The sequence below is a fragment of the Aythya ferina genome (assembly GCF_964211825.1).
Source record: "Aythya ferina genome assembly, chromosome: 27".
Taxonomy (NCBI): Eukaryota; Metazoa; Chordata; class Aves; order Anseriformes; family Anatidae; genus Aythya; species Aythya ferina.
This window is the reverse complement of record NC_140310.1, coordinates 5,215,627-5,236,970: the sequence shown is the minus strand read 5'-3', so window position 1 is coordinate 5,236,970 and position 21,344 is coordinate 5,215,627. Positions and strand designations below refer to the sequence as shown.

Genomic DNA, 21,344 nt, shown 5'->3' with positions numbered 1-21,344 from the left:
TTTCCAGGGCAGGAACGCCCCACCGGTGCTGAGCGCCGCAGGATGCCGGTCCCGGACCCTGCAGCTGAAAAGTGGAAGAGCAACAGGAAACCGCCTGCGCCCGGCATCCGCCCCGGGATCCCTGCGTGTGCGGGGCTGCCTGTGGCAAACGGGAGGAATGGCCTCTTTCCCTCAACTCCCCCCAAAAATAGGGAGCCCTGCCCCGTCCTGCCTCCCTCTCAAACCCCGCGGAAGGCACCGACCGTCCCTTCCCTTCTCCTCCCGCAGAACACCAGCCTGGGGGCTGAAGCCCACTCGGTCTCGTGCCCCTTTCTGGGGGCAGCGACCCCATAACCGTGGAAGGGCCCCAGAAAACCCCAGCGTTGATCTCAGAGCTCCTTGTGCGTGGACTGGACGGGACTTGGCACGGCTCTCGAGCCCGGGAGGATAGCGGTCAGTGCTGGAAGCATCCGAGGACAGTCAGGGCTCTGGAGCTGCCTGCGCAGCACATTGAAGCAATCAAGCCCCCGTACGTGGTCCTCGGAATCTCAATCCCCTATAAAGTTACCTCCAAGAACAGTCCAAACCTTGTCCAAACCAATAACAAATGCGAAACGCTCAGCCCCAGCGCGTCCCACGTGGCTCGGGCCCTACGGAGCTCGGCTTCTTTCAACTCCTTCCAGCCCCTCTCGACGCCTCCCCAGCCCCGACCCCTTCCGACGCCTCCTGCCCGGGAGACGAGGCAGGATCTGATTCCAACCCCAAATTAAGGACGTGCCAGCGCCAAACCCCGCGCCCCTCGCTCCCAATTCGGGGGCAGAAGCGCTCCCCATCCGCTGCAGGCGCGGGGAAGGACCCCGAGCACGGGGCTGGAGATTCCTTTCACTGGGATCCAACAAAAACCTTGGCAGTCGCCGGCCTTCCTGCCGGAAACCCGATATCCAAGAAATAAACACGCTTCCCACTTTGAAGGGCTGCAGCGGGCTGCGGGGCCGGGACGCGAGCGGCTCCTGGCTGCCTTTGAGCCCCTCACCTGCCCAAGACAGCCCCGGTGGGTGCTTCTTGGGGGCTGCACCACGGCCCCGAGCTCCCCTGGGACAAATTTGCCCTGGAAATGGGGCAGCGAGGAGCTCCAGGAGCTCCTGGCTCCTTCTCCCAGCTACGGGGTGGCCACGGTGGCAGGAGGGGGCTGCTGCGGCCCCGCTGCTCCCCCGCGGCCGGCCCCAGACGCTGACCGAGAGCCACGAAAGGAGAAGCAGCCGCGCGCTGCCCCGGCCTGGGATAATCTGCAGCTTCATTCCTTTCAGAGGCAGCCAACGCACAGATGTTCCCCAAATCCCCGGGGATGAGTTCCTCCCCAGCAGATGTGCGGCCCTGCTCGCCTGCCCCGCGGTGCTGGGGACCCTCGGGGGGGGTCTGTGGGCCCCCAGCACCGGGGCTGGGCACGGCCGTGTCCTCTGCTCACTGCTGAGGCTGCGAAATCACGAGGAGGGGTCCCTCCGGCCACAACCGAGCCTTCTCCTCTTGGACGTGTTCCTCCAAGGCAAATATTGACAGTGACGTTGCCCCGAGGAGCCGTTCGATAACAGGCTGGGAGCCTTTTCCTGCGCTTTGCTGGCTCTGATTCCGTGCCCAGCAGTCGCCAGCTGCTGGGTGACCTCTGCGGGAGCTCCGTGGCCTCGTGGGCAGGCACTGAGTGCCCGAGGAGGGCGAGCAGCCCGGCTGGGAGCGCGGGCAGGTGCTGAGGACGCAGGAGCAGAAGGCACCTGCGGGTGCTGCACCTACCTCGGCGAGGCAGAGCTCTCAGACACGATGTGCTTGGGGAAAAAAAAAAAAGCAGCCTGCTGGAAGTGGGATGGGCGAGAGAAACAGCTGCAGGAGCTGCGCCGGGCTCCTCTCCTCCTCAGCGCCTTGTCAGCGCGCTGCAGCTGCGGCTGTCGGGGGGCAGCACCCGCAGCCCCGTCCCGCAGGCCACCTGCACGGCCCGGCTGGAGGAGAGGAGAGGAGAAGAGAGAAGAGAGGAGACGTCCCGCAGCTGGGAGCCTCGCAGCACCACGCACGGCTCCCCCGAGCCGCAGAGGACTCGTGCAGGAGGCCGGCATCAAAGCCGGGGGAGTTCTGGATGGAAAAGATGGGAAAAGCAGAGGACCACACACTTCTGAGCGCCGGCCTGCGCCTTCAGAGCCTCCAGGGCACGGAAGCCAGGAGAAATCCTGCGCTGCCACGCAGCCCCCCCTGGAAGCTCACCTTAACTGCTTCATTAAGTGTGGCTGGTGTTCGGTTTCAGCTCAGGAAATAAGCACAGAACGTCGGAGAGAGGGAAAGCAGGAGGCTGAGCCGTAAACCAGACAGCTCCCACAGATGTTCTGCGTAAAACCATCCCACCCTTCGGAGCTCCAGCAGAAAGAACTGTCACCGTGCACCAACGCCTTAAGAGTGGCACTTCTCTAGCAACCAAACGCTGCAGGGACACCGATTTTGCACATTTCAGCCAAATTCGGATGGAAGCAGACGTATCCCGAGGTTGTTCTGCCAAATAAACAGAGCTTTTAACGTCGTGAAGCTCGCAGGCAGATCTGTGGCCAGCGTGTTTCACTGCTGCTGAAACGCTGGGGAGAAAGAGGTGGAAGAGGAGGGGATTAAATCCAACCACCAGATGGAAAATAGCTAATTGGAAGGCTAATTACTGAGCCGTACCTGCCCCGCGAGGAGAGGAGCTGCTGTCCCTGCGCGGTGCCCCGGTGCTGGGGAGCAGTGCCACCCAGAGGGCTCCTCCAGAAACAGCTCCCTGCACCTCGCCTCTCGCCCAGCACAGCAATTTTTTCCCCTCCTGATCAGCCTTCCCCTCTCTTTGCAGCCCTCTTTCACTCCACTCCCTCCAGAGACAACCGAGTCTCACCAGACAGCGACTCCAGGTTAGGGCAAGGCTTCGGCAACCCTCGGGGCATTTATTCACCACGCCAGAACATAAAAATAACATCTTTAATAGCTTTATAGCTGGCACAGGTGGCATTCAATCTCACTTTTTATTAACAAGCTATGAAACGACACACGGTGCAGTTCCAAGGAGGGCAGCTCGGGCCGCGTGCGGCTGTCAGCCACGTGGCCGTGACAGGTTGGAGCTTTCCTCTGTTCATGTACATTCAGCATTTATAGTCAGAAAGTAAAACCAACAGCTAGCTTTAACCACACACACACACGCAGGAAAGCCCGGGAAGGATGTTTCTGCTGGCAGCCAAAGTCTCCTCCTCTTGGCAGTGCACAAAAGCCCAGAAAATGTGGTTGTAACGCGGGTTACAAGAGACTTGCTGCAGCTACCGATGGCCAAACAGCACGTGACGGAACGCAGGAGCTTCTACTCACACCTCGAAGGAGCAGTTACTACGAGGAGAGCCCTGTCCCCTCCTCCAGGAGAAGCCAAGGCCAGGCCAGCACTTCACACAGTAAGATGTGGTCTAGAAACTGTCAGTGGTGAGAGGATTTATTTCAGGAACCCAGAACCCGGCGGGATACTTTACTTTCTGAAGTGCCTTCCCCAAAGGACCTCCAGCAACCTCGCTGCTGCCCTCCGAGATGAGCCGGCTGCTGCTGTCCTCACACAGATGCAGACGGGGTGGTGGAGGCACCAAATGGTTGCGTGACTTGCCTTGGGAGGCAACAGCAAGCCAAAGGTAGACCGAGGAGCTGGTAGGAAAGCCCCTCTTTGATAAAACAGAACACAGCGTCAAGAACTACTACGCAGGACGAAAATAACTCCCAGCCACGCCTCACGAGGGGAAGGGAAAGGTTGAAAGCATCCCAGAAGGTCTGAGCAGACATGTAGCTGATGGGAAGAGTTAGCAGCGTCAGCCTGAAAGAACACATACGAATGTCAGACGAGAAGACAGTCCCCCACTCGCAATCTGCATCCCAAACACGAGGCCGTGAACTCCTTCATGCTGGCGGCTGCATTCTTCCTCCATCCAGATGTGCTCGTTGCTCGCCTGCTGTTTAACTGGATGCCATCTCTCCAGCACCACTCGGTGCCACTAAGTGTTCCAGCATGTCCCTGTCACGTAGCTCCTCTCTAAGCACTGCTCAACGGCAGCAACGTGCAAAAACTCTTACTGGGGGAGAGGAAACATTTACAGGTCTCTCGTGATATTGCGATTTGCTTAACGGAGGGTTTAGTCCTCAGCAACAACAAAATCACTGACACTGCTGCGGATACACCTTGCTCATTGGCATCTCCATCCTGACAAATATTTAATTTCTTCAACCCAGTTATCCAAAACGAGCCCGAAGTAGCTGAGATACTCCAGTCACTTTCAACCTTTAATTTTCTTATCATTTGTTGGTAATAAAAATGTCCAGTTTCTAGGGGTACGCTATAATCACAATAAATTACGAGGCATTTCTGGCCTCTGCTCTGCTATGAGGAATTCCCTCTCACCGATCATGTGCCGACGAGGAGGGAGGTGAGAATGCATAGTGTGAGGTCTCTGATCGTCTGTCCTCTGTGGAGGCCACTTTCCCACCTAGTGGCCCTGCGCTGCTGAGGCCTCTGTTTTTCCTTTAGTTTCACCTGGGGCCTTGCCGCCATCTGCTTTGTTGGAATAATCTCGCTCTCCAAAAATAGTGCTTCCAATCCTGACGTTTGTGGATCCAACCTCGATCTGGGAGAGACAGAAAGGAGGAGTTCAGGACAGGCTGCACCCACCCGTCAGCGCAGTCTGTAAGCAGTCTCCACTCCCCCCATCTCACAGAAGCACAGCTCCCCGTGTATCACCACCTGCAGCTACAGCCAGGGACTACTCTGATCCCCAGAAAGGTATCCCGGGAGCAGGGGAGCTGTTCTTGGTGGAACAGCACCACCAGGATCTCCATCCAAGCAGAGGACGCCTGGGCTGGGCAGCTGGATGCTGCTGAGGGTAACGTGGCTCCCGGGAGGAGCACAAGGCGCGGGACTTACTGCGTGCTGGAAGTCTGTGGACATGCCCATGCTCAGCTCCACCTTCTCGATGGGGAGATTCAGCTTCTCACACACCTCCTGCCGCAGAGACAGCAGCACCTGGGAGAAAGGAGGAATGAAAAGGTGACACGTTTGGTGCCAGCCACACCAGCTCAGTTCCAAGGTTTCATGGATAACAATTTCTGTCTTTCTTTGAGGTCTCCTTCACACACAAGGCAAAGTTCCCACATTTCTTGCTGATTTGTGCTCTGCAGCACTATAGGGCACTGGAGAGTTCCCATTACAGGCTGCACTACTGACAATACATGTACCTACATCCTTTGAAGACAACCAATTATCACACCAGCACGACAGACAAGGAACAGAGACCCAGTTCCTCTGCCTGGCGCAGCCCTGTACAGAGTGTGCAAAAAGGGCTGGCAGAAACCTCACCTGAAAGCAGAGGATTTAGGATAAAAATTGCCACATGAGGTGCCCCTGCCAATATCCTGCCTACAGCTTCACAGAAGAGATGAGACCAAAAACAAATGCACACCTGGCCTCTGCGGAAAGGAGCCCATCACCGTTAACACTGACCCTGCACAATCTGTACAGCTCTGAGCCAGGTGTGCATTTCTACCAGCCGTCTCCAATCAGACTCGTGTCCTGACTGTATCAGGAGGCCACACAACAGCTGACATTTTCTAGGAAATCTTACCTGGAAGTCAGGATTTGGCCCCTTGCTAAGGTCATGTCCGACGCTGCCAATTGTCATCAGCCCCACGAATTCCAGGCTTGGACACTTGTTGATGACGTGCTCCACGGCCGCTGTGGTGTCTCTGGGAGGGAGGCCATGCTTACCTGGCAAAAAGCGGGGTGATTTGTGCCAAGCTCTGCCAGAAAACTCCCCTCCCCACAGCCAGGCAGAAGCTAACTGATGGTGAAGTTTCATTTTAGCATAGAGAAACTCCTTAGGAGCACAAACCAACAAATCTCACTCAAGTTTCTCCTATCAAGTCAGTGAGACAAACGCGCATATCGTCTGCCACTTACTGTCCTCTCCACTAGTGTTAACTTGCACCATGACTTTCAGCCTCTGAGGTGAGCCCTTCTTCTGCCACGAGCTGTTGACTCTGTCTGCCAGCTTCACAGAATCCACCGTTTCCAACATGAACAGGTTCGGGACAGCTACAGAGAAAAAAAACAGAGGCTTTGGGCTGCCTGTGCGACACACGAACAGAGGTATTTGCAGTTGTGCACAGCTAGCAGCAGACTATGGCAAGAGACAGCAAACAGACTGAATCAGGACTGAAAAATGGGGCAGTATCACATTGTTTCATTTGCTAATTGGCGTTTCTCGCTAGCTTGCAATCATTAGTACTAACGGGTGAGAAAGGTGGTTATTATTTGAACGTTGGAAGAATACTGCCCCTGGGGTCAAACAGAGATAACCAGCTTACCGATCAACTTGCTGACATTATTTTTCTGCAGATGGCCAATGAAGTGCCACTTAATCTCCGGGCAAGAAGACAAAATCTGGAAGCAGAGAGGAGCAGTTAGGTTTGAGTGACAATTCCCCCTTCCCCTATGCAGCACTGAGGTCCCTGTTTGCCCACAAACAAAACACCAGACATCCATTCTTCTTCTTTCATTTACCAGACACAGGTTTTGTCTCCCTTGCCAGGCAAGGTGCTTTTCAGCAGCAGGATCAAACCGCCTCCATAACAAACTCCCTAAGACAAACCAGGACTTTGAACAGCTCTTGGGACACAACTATGCAAGGAGAGAGAACACAGAAGAAACTATCAACTTACTCTGGAGTCCGATGCCTTTTCCAGCAACTCTTGAACCTAGAAGAACCCAAGACAACCTCTTGTTAAAACCACACCAGCCAAGATCACGCTGTAGGAGCAACCTCGCTGGAAGCGGGGCTCCTGGGGCCGCGTGCACCCCAATAAGCACAGTGCTGGGACCCCACGAAGGCCGGCACACTCACGTAGTTCTCCCCGAAGCTGCGCTGCCCGTGGCTGTAGGCGTCCATCACCATCTCGGCGGGCTTCGTCTTGCTGACGGCCACGAGCCGCGGCTGCACGTCCGGGAGGCCCTGGGGGGGCAAGGAGGTGAGGGGGGGGGGTCACAACCCCATTACATTGTCCCCCAGGCCCCCAGCCCCACTGACAGGCCGCCAGGGCCTGGGGACACAACGGAGGGACATGGGGGTCCCGTCACTGCCCAGGGGGCTCCCGTTAGGCCCAGGGGGATCCCGTTAGGCCTAGAAGGGTCCCGTTAGGCCCGGGGGGGTCCCGTGGAGGAGCAGGCCCCGTCTCCATGGCAACCGGGGCCTGCCCCGGCGCTGCGGGCCCGTCTCCATGGCGACGGAGGCCTCGCCGCCATGACGGGCGGGCCTACCCCGTTTTGGGGGCGCTTCTCCCCCAAAACCTCGGCCCCTCACCTGCGGTCTCCGTGCCGCCGCCTGCTGTACCCGCTCGGTGACGGCGCGCAGCGCCGGGCCCAGCCCTTCCCCGGCGGCCATGCCCGCTCTCCACATCCCCGGCCGCCTTCCGCCACACACCCTCTTCCCGCCCCCCGCGCTCAGCCAATCGCAGCGCAGCGTCGCGGATCCTGGCCAATGGCAGCGGGCGGGCGAGAGGGCGGGCGTCCCGGCGGCGCCGCCATGTTGGGAAGGTCGCGGCGTCATGGCGGGTGGTGCAAAGGGCACCCCAAAGGCGGTCAAAAGCACCCGGGGGCGCCCCAAAAGCACCCGAGGACGCCCCGAAGGCACCCAAAGGCCCGGGGACAGCTCGGGGGTGCTGAGGGGAAAGGCAGGGCCGAGTGGCCCTGCTCTGGTTGCCTGCAGTGTGCTCCCTTCCCTTCCCTTCCCTCAGGCCTTACCTGGGTGGTTGCCCAAATTCGTGAGCGCTGTGCCAGGTCCGAGGTCACTGCCGGGCTGTGATGGGCGGCAAGGAGCTGTCAGCATCCATCCTGCACCCCAATATCCTCCTCCTGCAGAGGAGCTGCATTGGGTTTCCACCAGTTGCAGCTTCATTGAAAGAGAAGGCGTCGAGCAGGCACCGCTGCCAGGCTCAGGGCACGGCCCCTGCAGCAACCCAGGAGGAGAAATAAAGTCTGGTGGGCAGCAGCCTCGGCTGCTCGGAGGGCAGGTAGCCCCCAGTGATGCAGAACTGACTGTGAGCTGCATGGCTTGCACAGTCAGAAGCAAAACGCCACAAAACCACCCCAAGATCCAGCCCTGAAGAAATGGGATTCTTGCCATCCACACAGAGGAGTTCCTCTGGGGTGCAACTTCCAACCCTAAACAAACAAACAAACCATAAAACCAGCGCGGGCTGCACCGCTTGCTCTGCACGCCCTATTTGAGCAAGCAACTGTGAAGGCAGGGATGTGCGGTGGGAGATGCTTGGAGCGCAGCCACGGGACGCGGCAGCCACCCGTGGTAGCCACACAGTCCGAGCTAAGCCATGGGGAACTGGAGGCCCTAGGGCTGTGGGGCTGCAGACAATGCCAGGCTTTATCACAGCAAGTCAAACGGAAAGAATGGGAAACTGCCAGCTGGAGCCCATTAACTAAAATATTTGCTTTAATGCGCAGAACTCGCCCTCCTTCCCCATATTCCGAGCGGTGACAGTATTTACACAGCTGTTCCCAAATACCCAGAAGGTTCCTGCCCTTTGTCTGGTAAAACATGACAATGATTTTCTGCAAACTTTACCAAATCCTAGACGTTTGCCACCGGAGCCTCGTTCCTGTGTTTTTCACTACCCTGTTTAGCTAAGCGGGGTCGAAACGCCTGCAGCCTGCTGCTGAGCCCATCACCTCTGCCCGTTTTCTGCCTGAGCTCTGTTTTCCAGCTCCCTGGGGAGGGAGAATTCTCACAGAGCAGCAGCACAGGCACTCGTCGGCCCCTCATGCTGTTGATCCCCTGCTGATTTACCCCTGGTAAATCTTTTACCCCTGGTAAATCCTCCCCTGCAAATATATCCAAGCGCTGTGTTAAAGGTCGTCCATAAAACCAGACAAATTAAAATTGAAGGCCATTTTATTATCATAGCAAGTATCAAAATAAAAAGGCTTTTAATTCAATACGTAAGATCAACAACCATGCTGGTAAAGCATTACCACGCTCCCGCCAGCAATTCCCAGCTATCAGCAATGCCACAAACCTCTATTTGCTTCGTTAAACAGTGGTTTTAAAATTCAGATCTTCGTTTCAAGATTGCAAGATCATGGAGATTACGACAGAATGACAGTTAAAGAGTGAGATCAAATAAAGATTTACATGTAGTGACTACTCTGGAAAATTGAGGAAATTATACATATAATGAAGAATCTGAACAAAAAATAACAATCAATTTTGGCTTGTAAAGGCTGCTATTATTTCAACTTGTTTTTGCGTTTTCCACTCTTATTACAGTTTAACTAAATTACTCGGTTTTCAGTGATGCAGAATCATGACGGTTCCATAATGGTTTAAAAATGTGGGTTTGAAATTAATAATACTGGCTACTCCTTTTTCTATTCTCCCCCCTCCTCTGAGAAATACTTTAGCAGTCATGTTTTCAATTAAAAAAGAATCCTTAAGACCTATTTATTCCAAACTATTGTTTTTCTGTAAAGTCATACAAAACCATATTTTATAATACCACTTTGGTTTATTTGGGTCTTTTCATTAGTGAAAACACTTGCATAAAAAGCAGGTTTTTTTTTAGTTACTAATGGAAATCCTTTATGTGAATGTAGAACGATCCGAAACAAAGGTTTAGGTACTCAAAGATTTAGGTACCATCACCTCATTCCTATATTTCTGCTATTCCCTGTTCATCATCTTCCTGCAGAGACCAATTTACAGAAGTGAGTAATATTTCAGCCTACCTATTGATGCAATTTTGGACCACTGTTTTCTAGTGTATCAGTCTGGAGATGGAACTTTTCTTAGCTCAGCTTTTCCAGCAAATACAAAGATGACATACGAGATGGACCTTTTCTCCAGCAGAAATCGATGGTATCTTTTATTTTGCATTTTCAAGTATCAACTGTCATTCTCCTGACAGGGAAAATAAAGCTGAAGTGAAAATACTGGAACGAGCAGCAGAAATTCATCTCATTTCTATCTTAGTGTGACTGCCTTATTAAAAAGACTAATGCATATTTAGAACACTGAAGAGTGAAACCAAGAGAAGTAGGTAGCAAGCATTTAGGGCAGAAGATCATAAATTCAATAGGTTGGTCCCTGACCAACTTAGTGCTTTCTCTTTCATCATCTTATATGGGTATATTGGCTGCAAATTATAACAGCAATTAATAAAAACAGGCTCTCCTGCCAAGTGGCAGATGGATTTGCGGGAGAGGATGAAAAAAAATTCTCCTGAACTTTTGTCTTTAACACCCCCTCCATTTTTGTATCTGTGTAAACTAAAAGCCTCTTTGCATCTGGTATGTGAGAATTAACCAGTTTTCTGAAGGGAAAGGTACACTACATAGCATTGTTCTGACCAAAGAAGGAAAATTCCTCTTCGAACAGTCCAGCAACAAGAGGTTGTCATCTTTGCCCTGTAGTTTTTCTCAGGATGATGCTTTGTGTGCTTTGCCACTAGCAAATCTTCCTCTCGAGATCTATTCTAAAAAATGAAAAGGAAAAAAAAAAAAAAGAACCAACAAAGCAAACAAACAAAACCAGTAAAACTGTTCTGTTCATTTCGGTTCACCTCAACGTTATCTCTAAAATGGAACTACAAACACTGAAATCCAGTCGGTCTTGCAGACCAGCAGATGATGTGCTGTATGACCGTGGGCCTGGTCATCCAAGCAGACACTCACTAGCAAGGCTTTTTGCAAAGTCAGGGTCCCTGAGACAAAAATTCTTTTTCTCTCTAGTTTTTCTAACTATGATGACTGTGACAAACACGCTTGCAGTCTGGTTTTACCAGGAGCTAAGTCCAATTAGCCACTGGCAGGCCACTGCCCCTGCCAGCATACCTAGCAGATAAACTGCTGGCAAGAAAATTCTGACTTCCCTTTGCCCAACCCAAATATGACAAATGGAAAACAAACCAGTGTTATGATGCAGAAAATGAGTAGTTTGGGCCACTACCTGCGTGATGCGTGGTCTAAGGTTTAGATCCCCCTCCAAGGTAATTAGGTAACCTGCAGCACTTGACTACAGCTATTACAGCTCACTGTGCACGTGGTCTTAGCTGCCCTACTGAGGTAAAACACGGGGGCTTAGACCTCAGTAAAAGGTGGTTTCATGTATTTGCTACACCTTGCACTCAGCATGGGCCTGGAGTGTCCAAATAAACCGTTAGTCCCAGCGCCACAGAGCACAGGCAGTGACCCACCATCTGGCCAATGTCCGGGCCTTCTAGCAGACACGGGTAGTGTACAAAAGTCTAGCACCTTTTGTGTTTTTTTTTTTTAAAGGGGTTTGAAATTAAGTACTGGAAATTTCCAACTAGAAACAAAAAAAGGTCATAGCAGCAATCCCCCTCCCGCCAAAATCTCAAAACTTACTTACTTTCAACTGCTACAAACCACCTCGATCCAAAATCAAGTACCTATCTAAGCTGGCTGCAGAACAAATAGCCTAGCTAGCCTCGCCAGAGTAACTGGGTTTATGAGCCCATCGGCGAGGAGAGGTGCATCTAGCAGACATATCTGGAGCAGAGTGCTTAGAAGTTACCAGAAAAAAAATACCCCATAAATACCAAAGTCATTGTGTCCAATTGTCATACAAAAGATTGAGAGGATTAAGTCTTATCTTAAGTCTTTCAGTACAGGAAAGGGGGAAAACAAAAAGGAACTTCCCAGTTCATGTTTCTTTAGATATAAAACAAATATAAATGTTTCTTTTCAGTTGATGTTATGAAGCAATTTTTTTGTCCTCACTGGCTCCTGCCCCATCCTCTTCGTGGATTCCTTCTGCCAGTCCCTCTGCAAATTTAGTCTGGCTACCTGCATAGTCCATGAACATGTTGGGGATGTCTTTGCCAAAATATATCTTGCTGTTTGCTGCGATGGCCTTGTATTTCATCAGCTGCAAGTACTCAGGAGTTAACTTCATCTGCACAAAAAGAAAACAGATCACCAACAGCTCAGATTCATTCCAAAGCAAATTTCTGATGCGAGCATACAAGGCGTCCACTTTTCCAGAACACTCGTGGGCACGCTCATCCTCCCTGCAGCTGAAGAGCTGGAGTACCCAGAGGGCAGCTCTCCTTCAGCGTGTCTAAACAAAGCTCCAAATTTCAGTGACTAAATGGCAAAATGAGAAAGCGATGGGAGCAGCTGGGGAAAAGTTCCATCCACAGAGATGGAGAAGCTCTAGAGCTCATAACTCACTGAAAGCTCTTGCAATGCGAGCTACTAGAAAGAAAAACACAACTGGCTTTTTTCACAGAGTAGATTGAAGGGTTTGTTTCAGAAAGCAGCAATCATTCCTTCAGGATAACGACACTACAGCAGAGAGAAAGGAGTAACTGGGACAGAACTTGTGCACAAACATCTCAGGCCTCCCGCCACTCTTACTGACCCTTACAAAACAAAGTCTTCCTGCTGGGACGTCCTGAGAACTTGCTGGAGGCAGTAACAAGCCTGGCAATTGTATCCATATATTTTTTTTTTGTTTCCAGCGTTTTGTTTTGACTTTGTTTTTGCAGGAGCAAGACTTTGCCAGGCTAATTAGTTTGGTGTATAAGAGCAGCTCCATTTGTTGTTTACCTGAACGTTTGTTTGCTCTAAGCCTGTCTGTCACCTGGGAGATCTCCCTGCCTTGACTACCTGCCAGCTCGCAGATTGAAATGAATCAACACTTCTGACTACAAAAGGATGAAAGGGCAACGCTGAAACCAATATTCTATCCCCAGCACCTGGCAGATGTCTCCAGACATAACCAGGTATTTCATATATCCTGACACAAATGTATCTGTCAAGAGAAGAACTTGCAAATAAGGATCTAATTATTGTTTCAGTTTCAAAGATAACTTCTCTGTCTTTGGCTTAAATGGCAAGACACCACGAGCAAACAAAGACAGACTGCTTTTTTGCTGAGCTCTTCTGTATAGCCTAACGTAAGGAGCCCTGCTTCAAGGCACAGAATAAGGAAACAACAATACCTTGTTGGCCTCGGCAACTTTCATAGCAGTGTAGCATTCAGCATCAGCTCGTGCCTTCTCTCTTGCAAGAAATGCAGCATCTGGAAGAAAACACATTCCCGCATTCAGATTTTTATTTCCAGTCACGTTAGCACCATTTGCAGCTGGAAAAATTTTAAAGCAGCCAGTACCACATCTAAACCATAAGGGATACAAGGGCAAGAGGGAACAGAATGGGAAACCCAGAGACGGGATCTCCCTTTACATCTAAAATGCTACAGGATGATAATATTAAATAAGTAAATTGTATCTGCAACTGAAGGCCTCAAAGCATTTCATAAACATAAGGTTTTTATTACCACCCTGTCACACAGGCTGAGAATATTCTTTCTTCTCTAGCCAGCCACTAACTCTCGTGCTGCAAACGAAACAACTGTTCCACTGCAGAAGTGGTATTTACCCACGACATTTGCACAGGACTCCAAGAACAGTACAGCAGACTGCTCTACAGATGAAGTTTGTTGATGCGAACGCAATTCCCCAGATGGGATTCTGTCTGGGATACCGAGGTTAAGATTCTGGCACACAGAGGCAGGCAATTTTAACCTTTACAGGCTCTGCCCCTTGGACAGATGTTGGAGAGCTGTCTTGCTGCAATATCAAAAATTGCGTCAAGGGTCTGATCCTGTGGGATACTGAACTTCCCTGACGGCTAGCAAAGACATGCAAATAAAGAAACACTTCCCCTTTCTGTATCACACTCCTGTTTTTTTCTTTTCATGTCAGATGACACTGATGTGGTATCAGGCCATCAAGTTAAAGCTGAGCTTAATCTGTCTGATTCAAGGTGATCCCTTTATGTTTCTTCTGTAACAGGGAGACAATATAGTATAAATATACACATATAATACACAATTATATTTGTAATACATGCTAGACTGGATCTGAGAGCAGCACAGCTGGACAAGCCACTTGTTTACCTATACTAGCAGGGAGTTGCGTGAGCAGCTACACTTAAAAATTGGATGGATTTTCCTGAGACTTCCACTCCTCTGGCTAACAATCAGAGCGGTCTGTCAGGAACACTGGAAAGAATGAGGGAGACCTGAATCCTCTACTGGCACGGAGTTGAACTGGCATGGAAGCTCCCCACCCCTCTTTTCTTTAGGATCTTTAGGTCAGTCACTACAGAACATTTACTTACTGGAAGTTATCACTCACCTTCAATCTCTGAAATTCGTTTCTCTGTTTCTTTTTCCATCACTTTCTGTCCGTAAGTTATTTCAGCAACTTGTGCAATTTTTTCTGCCTCTGAAAATGAAAGAGAACACGTCCACATTGGCATCACGCAATCTTCCTATTGCTAGAACCAACTTTACCCATGGAAACCCTTCCCACCCTCTTCTGGTAGCAGTAAATTGTGGGGAGAATTTTCAGCCCTCAGAAGGTGTCTGCCTGTTTGTGGATAAAGCTGGAACCCGTTTGAGTTTCCCTGGAACAACATCAGATCAGCAGCAAAAAGCTGCAGCAGAGAAATCACCCAACAGCAAACCAGGTGCATGCCTTCCCCTCCCAGTTTGGATTCTATTTTCTGCCTATCCCACCCCTATAAGCTACTGCCTTCAGGGAAAGCTGTACAGACCGATGAGGGCCTTCTTCCTTTCTGTCTCCGCTTCCTTCTCTACCACCTTCTGCTTCTGTGCTGCAATCAGGAGCTTTGTCTTCTCGCTCTCCCTAGGGAGCCAGAAACAGTCAGTTACAAAACACGAGCATCTCAGGTGGCCTGGCCTACCTCACCTTCAGGGTGAGCCGTTGGCTTAATCCTCCTTCAAGTGTGTGGTTAGGGCAGACAGCAATGAAAGTGAGCGCATCTACCTGCAGAGCTGCATTTCTAAACTAAAGCACCTTTTCCTCCCCTTGATAGCAGGAGGATTTTTCAGTCAGGATGGTGTGAAACATTCCCTGCTACTCTCTGCAGACTGCCACAATGCCTTCCAGCAGAGGCACGTCACAGAACAACATCTACACTATACACACGTGCAAGCTTAATGGGTTACTATTGACAAGGACACTATTAAAACAAAGTGAGAAATTAAAATCCTGTAACTTGCCCTCACAGCTTGTTATAAATTTCCCACAAGACAGATGTATATGGCTTTGAAATCACCCTTCATTCAGTGAGATGGGTCTGTGCGTTTTACTTGCTAAAGCCTTTTCTATCTCACTGCTTTGAGCACTCACTGAGAAGTTTTAAAAGCATGTGTGTACATATATGCAAAAAAATTAAATACTCTGTTCCTGCTCCCAGTCGGGGAAGAGAGATTAGAGTCAAGAACAAGTCCTTCTCAGCCGGATTTATGGTAACAGATAAAAACAGGCTGATCTGAGATCCTATCATGACCTTACTGCACATGACTTAGCACGATACCAAAAGGTCAAGCAGAATGGACGAGAGGGATCTTACTCTGGCCTATATAGACTCTGTTGGCAGAGTGCTCAGAGAACATAAGCATTTCTGAATGATCAAGTGCAAGAAAAGGCAGCTGGCTCACAGCACTGAAAAGGGATCAGTATGTCAAGTGCTATTAAAGAAAGTTATTTCAAAGCTTTGCAGGTCCTCAGCCCGTTGAATCAACAGTTTCTCCATCCTAGTCAAACAGCAGGATTAGCGGTGGAATCCATCCACCTGCCACTCACTCGCATGCTCGGGGAAGTGTTTGTAAAATAGGGCCAGTGTCAAGGGGAAGGAGGCCCCGGGAAAATAATTCCTGCACTCGAGTGCTCAAAATGGAGCAACACCCTAACTCAGCAGTGACCTGCCAGCCATTTACAGTGACAGCCACATCTGCTGCAGCCTCGCCAGCCCCTTTCTGAAGGGCAGCAAGGCAGCACGAGGCTGAGCACAGGCCTGGCAGAGGGCACTCTGATCAGTGCACGCTGTGAAAACACATTAATCTGGATGAGCGACTCCTTTTGGTAACAAAGGTGCAAGTCTCAGGCACTTACATGAGCTCATAATTCCTCCGGATTGTTTCAGGGATGTTTGGCTTTGTAACTCGAACTGCCTGGAAAGAGAGACAGAAGAAAACATCGGCAAGCAGCCAACAATCAAAAGGCAAATGGCCCTGAGGCTGCAGAGGGTGGGGGAGCTAACGCTTATGACAAGCTCTGCCAGACAGAGCTTTTACACGCTGCAGAGATTGTGGCCAGCTCCAAACTACAGAGAGCAAACACCGGACCCACTGATCTCCTGACATGACAGCAGGTTACAGCCTGTGTGAACGAGTAACCAGGGAAACACCGAGAGAAACCCAGCGCAGCAAAGCCATAAGGGGACAGAAATGACACTGCTCTCATTCCCCACATTAAACAAACTGGACCTTAGAATCATTAAAATTGGAAAAGACCTTTTCAAAAGGAACTTTATAGCTGTACTTTAAAGCAATTTTCTAAAAGTTACAGCTTATTTCCTGTTATCCCTTAACCCTCACGGGCTGCACATCTCCAAGCAGAACCCCGATTACCTGTATAATTAATCCGGGGGCCATGGTAGTTAGGTCTTGCTGCAATGCCAGTTTAAGGTTTTCATCAATCTGATCTGATTGGAAGGAAGGAAAAAAAAAAAAAAGTGACTAAAAGCCCCACAAAGGCAGCTTGCTGCCAACAGGTACAGAATTAGCTGGAACAGCTCAGATTTCTTATTCCTGGAAAGTAACTGGAAATGTAAGCTTGGTATAGAAGTGCTGGGCTGAGAAAGACCATCCCCAACCTCAGGGCAGGTTCACATCTCGGCACGTCACGCAGCACTGACCAGTGGAAAGGACTTGGGAGAGACCACAAGAACATGGCCAGCATAAAATGAAGACCTTCCCAGTTTCCAATAACCTGCAACTTGGACTCTTTTTGTGCCAAAAGTAGCATTTTTATGGTAAAGAATCTCTGTTCTAACCCACTTCCCTACTGATACCTTCCCAACTGGATCCTGAAGTAGATGTGGTCCAGCTAAATCATGACTGATTAGTGACTGTGCCTGTGCCAGCAGCAGACAAAGAAAATGGAAAAGGAGAAATGTAAAATGGCTGCATTAGTTATTTTAATAGGCTGCAAAAATTTCATCAGTAAAGCCTGTTTGGCTCAATGCAGAACATTTAACTCCAGCACAGCTAAGAAATTTCAAAAGGAAACACAAAACAAAACCCTTCTTCAGTGAAAAGCTCTAAGGACAGCAGTGTTTCCAGTTGGGGCCTGCTGAGAAATGCAGAGGGAAAATAAAATGTAATAGCCTTGAAAGTGATCACATCGCACTCCTTGATTATTTGCTTTGGTCCCAGTTTAGCTAGCTGGAACTCACACTCACAGTGAAGTTCAGCCAGGAGTTTAGGAAACAGCTGTTATCAGTTTCCTGCACCTGCTTGCAGATGTGGGGGCAGAGAATGACATAAGTCTGCCTGAAATGGGCTGTGCCCCATTTCATAACGCTGGAGCCAGAAAACATCCAGCTCAGACTGAAAGAGTTACACAGGGGTTTATACAAGTTCCTTCTGTGCAAATTGGTTGTCTTGAGTCCGTTTCAAGCAGTTGTCGTCAGCAGCTGCCGACATCTGGAGCCTCCATCGACAAAGAACCAGAACATTCACCAGCAGCCCCGTAAAGGAAGAGGAGGGGGAGCTGAATCCTAGTCCCACACTTGGTGCGGAGGCCCTGTGAGGAAGGGGACAGCCAGGCTTCTTGGAAAGCCTCGCTTACACAGAGAAGCGGTTTGCAAACACCTTGTACTCTTCCAGGCACTTGGCGCTAAAAAATCCCAGCCACTAATTCTGTCAGCCCTGGGTCCAAACCGGTCACGGCAACACTTCAGTGATGGCCAGCAGCGCTGCGCTGCCAGATGCTGGAAGGGATTTCTTATCAAAGGCCATAAAGCAAGCACTCGGCCTGGCAGGGACTGGCCCATTTCTCCTCAGAAACCAACATGATTCTCCAGGCTCTCTTGTGCTGTTCTCCAAGTGTTTGTGCTGCCTGATTTCCCACTGGTCTGGAGAGAGGAAGGGGAGGTCAGCCGGCCCCCGCCAAGCAGCCCTGGTTTCTAGCACTCACTCGCAGAGCCCAGGAGCTGCAGCGATGTGCATGACACACCAGTAATCAAACCCACAGGGCTTCTGGTACCAGCAAAGAACAGAAGACTGGCTTTTCCTTCTGGACTATTAAATCCTGCCCCTGATTAACCAGTCACATTTGCTAAACACACGTAACACAGCAGAATTACTGCTCCCTCTCCTAAAATCCTCTGCTGCCACTGGCAGGTTTGGGGGATTTTTGTTGTTGTTGTTGTAATACAGTGAAGCACTCAGCACCAGAAGATGATAAGGAGCAAATAGCTGTAACTGGTTAACATTTCCAACCAGACTGGTATGTAAAAGGCCCACCAGCTGGGGCAGTGACTTCTGTACCAGCACAACACGCAGAGAGCTCACAGAGACATCGCTCAAGGAGCCAGCAACCCGGGAGTGAAAGGCAGAGAGGCAGCTCACCGAACAGCTCGATGTAGACCTCCTGCAGCGTGTGGACACTGCAGAACTGGTTCAGCTCATGGTGAATCTTGTTGAAGATGAGAGCTTTGTCGTAGTCTGCGGTGTAGTTCTTCACTATGTCATAGACTGCAAAAGGAGACATGGAAGTGGCGTTAAGAGCTGGGACAGAGGGATGCCACGGGCTGGGTGCTCGCAGGGGAAGGCTCCTGGCTCAGTCACAGCAGCAAGAAACACAGAGCCAGGCTGAAACGAGGAAAGCACCTCAAGAGAAGGCTGCACCACAACCACCCACTTCATTCAGGGGCGTTTTAATTATTGCCGGTATTTCATCGCATCCCAATCCATATTCTGCCACATGCCTTGTTAGCAGAATGACACCTTACTAACAGCAGCCCTTTCTGCATTATCTGCAAGTCTCTGTCCTGCACACACACACACACAAAAAAGCCTGCCCTGGTCATTCTCTTCGTGCGTTAGACTCCAGCCTTCTGCCCACAGACACCCCGTCTCCCCTGCCCCTTGCACACCTCGTTATTCAAATTAGAAGTTCTTCAGCAGGATTCTCGGGGGTCACAGGGGAAGAGCTCACCTGCACTTTGGATCAGGAAATTCACCACCTCAATTCGGTCAAAATAAATCATCACTCCTCCGCTGCAGAAGGAAGCAGAAGAAAAACGAAAGGGGGAAGTTTGCTGGAGGCCACGAGCTCTGCCCTGCAGCCGGTGTGTGAGCGGGGCACACTCCCCTCTAGCGGGGGAGCGCAGCACTCGCACCTCCAGCGAGCACCGCTGCGACACCACGGCAAGGACCTGGGACAGGCTGCTGGTGCCTCCAGGAGTTGGATCACGAAACGTGGATCGAAAAATCATCTTTTTAGAGGAAACTCCATGGAAATACAACCCCCCGATCCCTTACCTATTTAATACCAAGCAACCCACTTTCCTGCTGTGCTCCAGCTCAGGCAAGCACGGTAGGAGTATCTTACTTACAAAAAGAATATAATTTTCGTAATATTAAATTCTTGCCCATAAGTTGGTACGAAAAAGATGATTGTGGAAGGTGCAGCCTGTTTGTGGCAGAAGGTAACTGCACTGAGAACTAGAGTACCAAGTCCTGCAGCACCTGCATTAATGCCAAACGTGGAAGCTCAGGGAGTCGGGTAGGGCTGGAGGTGGGAGATGGAGCTCCTGAGGAGCAGGACATGCATTTTAAAGCCAGGCTGTGTGTTTAAAGCACATTGGGGTGAGGAGGGGGATAGGGAAAAGACCCAAAAGGAGCCCAGCAAAATCAGGGAAGCGCAGGGACAGAAGCTAAGCGACTCACCTGGTCCCGCAGGGCACATTTTTCACCTCATCCGTCTGCAGCGTGGTCTGGACAGAGAAATACTTCAGAAAAACCCCTCTGGAGCCAGGCCTCCCACAGCAAACGGGGCTGGCCCGGAGCACCCCCAAACCCCCCCGGTCCTCCCCAAACCCCCCAGCCTCACCTGCACCGACTTGTAGGACGTGATGAAGGGCAGCATGAGGTGGAAGCCGGGCCCGCTGGTGGAGGTGAGCAGCGCCCCGCCGCTGAGGAGAGAAGGGACAAGGAGAGAAACGCGGCCGTCAGCGGCGGCCCCGCACCGGGCCGGGCCTCGCTTAACCGGCCCGGGAGAGCCCGGGGGAGGCCGCAGCGGCCGCCTCACCGGTAATAGACGCCGATGTGGCCCTCCTCGATCTTGTGGATGGCGGAGAGGAAGGCGGCGGCCAGGCAGCCGAGGCACAGAGCGGCGGCGGCCCCCAGCTGGGCCATGCCCGGCCTCGGCGGGACGCGGCTGCCGCTGCCCGCCCGCCGCGCGTCATCAGCCGGCGCCCGCCGCCGCCTCGTGGGGAGCCGCCGGGGGGCGCCTCAGGGCCCGGAGCTCGGGGGGCCGCGGGTTCGAGACCCGCCGGGGTCAACCGCGCAGCCCCGCTCAGTGGGGAGGGGGCGATGTGGGGGCACAGCGGGACCTGCAGCGCCCCGGCTGGGTGTTGAGGACGGGGAGAGCCCCTCACAGGAGGTTCTTCTATGAATTGGGCTCTTGCTTGTGTGCGTGAAGCGCCACGCTGAGCCCCTAGGCACTGCTGAGCCCCCGCCGGGGGTCTTGTGTCCAGAGAGAGCCCCTCACAGGAGGTTCTGCCATGAACTCAGCTCTTCCTCATGTGTACGAAGCACCACGCTGACCCCCTGAGCCCCCAACAGGGTCTTGAGGCTGGGGAGACCCCCTCAGAGGAGGTTCTGCCATGAACTGAGCTCTTGCTTGCATGCACAAGGCACCACGCTGACCCCCCTGGGCACTGTTGAGCCCCCACCAGGGCCTTGCGTCTCAAAAGACCCCCTCAGAGGAGCTTCTCCCATGAATTGACCTCTTGGTTGCATGCACAAAGCACCACGCTGCCCCCCATGGCACTGCCGAGCCCCCACCTGCTCCTTGTGTCCAGAGAGACCCCCTCACAGAGGTTCTCCCATGAACTGCCCTCTTGCTCGCACACACGAAGCACCGCGCTGTCCCCCCAGGCATTACCAAACCCCCAGCTAGCCCCAGGGCCACCCAGCAGGGTCTGTGCCCCCTGACGAGCCCCCCACGGCCTCCCCGCCGGGGCTCGGCTCTCCCACAGCAATCTGTTCCCCATCTGGACCAGGCCAGACCGAGGGGCAATAACAGGGAAAGTGACAAAGCACGCGAAGATATATTAAATCTTCCGCATCTATAATTGTTGAAGTGGACTTAAAAAACATAGGAGAGACGTATAAAATGTCAATAAAGTAAAATAATTTGAT

At 51.6% G+C, this 21,344-nt stretch overlaps 2 protein-coding genes across 2 annotated transcripts; both read right to left on the bottom strand.

The window, feature by feature from the left end:
* Positions 1 to 2,947: 2,947 nt before the first annotated feature.
* PLPBP (pyridoxal phosphate binding protein) lies at positions 2,948 to 7,491 on the bottom strand. The gene is made up of 8 exons (XM_084499444.1): positions 7,362 to 7,491; positions 6,906 to 7,013; positions 6,724 to 6,759; positions 6,370 to 6,445; positions 5,963 to 6,097; positions 5,628 to 5,770; positions 4,931 to 5,029; positions 2,948 to 4,634 (listed from the first exon to the last, which is right to left on the bottom strand). Exons 1-8 carry the CDS (start codon positions 7,455 to 7,457, stop codon positions 4,497 to 4,499), a joined length of 831 nt encoding a protein of 276 aa, XP_084355570.1. The 5' UTR covers positions 7,458 to 7,491; the 3' UTR covers positions 2,948 to 4,496.
* Positions 7,492 to 8,948: 1,457 nt separating this feature from the next.
* ERLIN2 (ER lipid raft associated 2) lies at positions 8,949 to 20,380 on the bottom strand. Its single transcript, XM_084499337.1, has 11 exons — positions 20,230 to 20,380; positions 20,032 to 20,113; positions 19,869 to 19,915; positions 19,135 to 19,196; positions 18,546 to 18,671; positions 16,542 to 16,615; positions 16,024 to 16,082; positions 14,660 to 14,751; positions 14,239 to 14,328; positions 13,039 to 13,118; positions 8,949 to 11,987 (listed from the first exon to the last, which is right to left on the bottom strand). Exons 1-11 carry the CDS (start codon positions 20,334 to 20,336, stop codon positions 11,787 to 11,789), a joined length of 1,020 nt encoding a protein of 339 aa, XP_084355463.1. The 5' UTR covers positions 20,337 to 20,380; the 3' UTR covers positions 8,949 to 11,786.
* Positions 20,381 to 21,344: the final 964 nt, after the last annotated feature.